Raw genomic sequence first — 1243 nt, forward strand, 5'->3', positions numbered from 1 at the left:
AATTATATTTCTACCAAATTCAGTCTCTATTACTTCGTCTAGGGGCCTAGCTTAAGCGCTTTTGAAAATATGAAGTTGCTTTAAAATACAAGAATTTTGTAGTCATAGTAAACATATAAATAAGGCTAATGGTTTACAACTACTTGCATATTTGTCAATATCAAGATTTTAAAATACCACGAAATTGAAGATCATACGAAATGAATAGCCTGAACCTGGAGTAACAGGATACGTAGCAGTGTGTTTACGAACTAATGTGCCAGCACCAGCTCCTAGGTTATGGTCAATCTCTGTTTCCTGCAGAGAGGGAGGCACCAGTCCTGAGCTTAGAGCCAGCTTGCTTACTTAGCAGCAGCACTGACCCTCTGAGCCAGTTAATGCTGGGAACTGTGGTGTGTTATGTAGGTCATCAGAATGGCTGGCAGTATAGTTGCTTTCTGCCTGCTAGATACTAAGAACAAACCTTCATCAGTTGTGTCAACCAGTGTCTGCAGTTGTTGCTAATCCCCCCATGTGGAACAAAATTACACCCAGTTTGAAGGCACTAGGGCAGGCAAAGCAGTGTTTCCTTTTTGCTGATGAAGCCATACTTATCAATCTGTTCTTTGGTGAGTCCTCTACATTGGTCGTTATTCTCATTTAAGAAGAAAACCCGAGTCAGACTAATAAATGATGAAGAGACATTCTCATCCATGATAACTGGGGCCCTATGTTGGCCTACTCTCCTGGCACCTGGTGCGAGAATTCGGGTTCCTTCATTCCTGCCTTCAAACATGGCTGACCTACTTCCTGAACTTTGACCATAGGAACTGGAGCCAGGACTGGAGCTGGAGCCAGAACCAGAACGGGTACCACCAGAGCTCCCTCTTCCATTCTGTGTATCTATTCTCGCCACATCACTAAAACCTGTCATTATCTGTCTTAACATGGTTCGAATCTGAACAGATGTAGTGTCAGTTGATGCATTATTTAAGATTCTACGAATGGGAATCCTGCTAGTACACACATAGGTTCTCACACCTGCACCTACACGCCCAGAACGTATAAAGGTGTGCCTAAAACCACGTTCACTACGTTAAGAGATAATGTTGTTTGGGATCTGAGACCTTGACCAAGACGGAGTTCTGCTAGCTATGCTATCTCTCTGTGGGTATTCTCTCAGATGAATTCTTCTGGCTTGAAGGACGATGGTTGGAGGTCTTTGACCAGATCTTGCAGCTTCTTCACCAGTGGTACTTGTGTC

The 1243-nt window shown here is 43.4% G+C and overlaps 1 protein-coding gene across 1 annotated transcript in view; it reads right to left on the reverse strand.

The window, feature by feature from the left end:
- LOC106144414 (E3 ubiquitin-protein ligase RLIM-like) overlaps positions 1 to 1243 on the reverse strand; it is a 10640-nt gene that overhangs the window by 1570 nt on the left and 7827 nt on the right. Inside the window, exon 3 of the mRNA XM_013354716.1 lies at positions 622 to 1055. Within this exon, the coding sequence (XP_013210170.1) occupies positions 622 to 1055 (434 nt within the window). The remainder of the gene's footprint in view (positions 1 to 621; positions 1056 to 1243) is intronic.

Source organism: Microtus ochrogaster, unplaced genomic scaffold (assembly GCF_000317375.1).
Source record: "Microtus ochrogaster isolate Prairie Vole_2 unplaced genomic scaffold, MicOch1.0 UNK65, whole genome shotgun sequence".
In the NCBI taxonomy this organism is placed as follows: Eukaryota; Metazoa; Chordata; class Mammalia; order Rodentia; family Cricetidae; genus Microtus; species Microtus ochrogaster.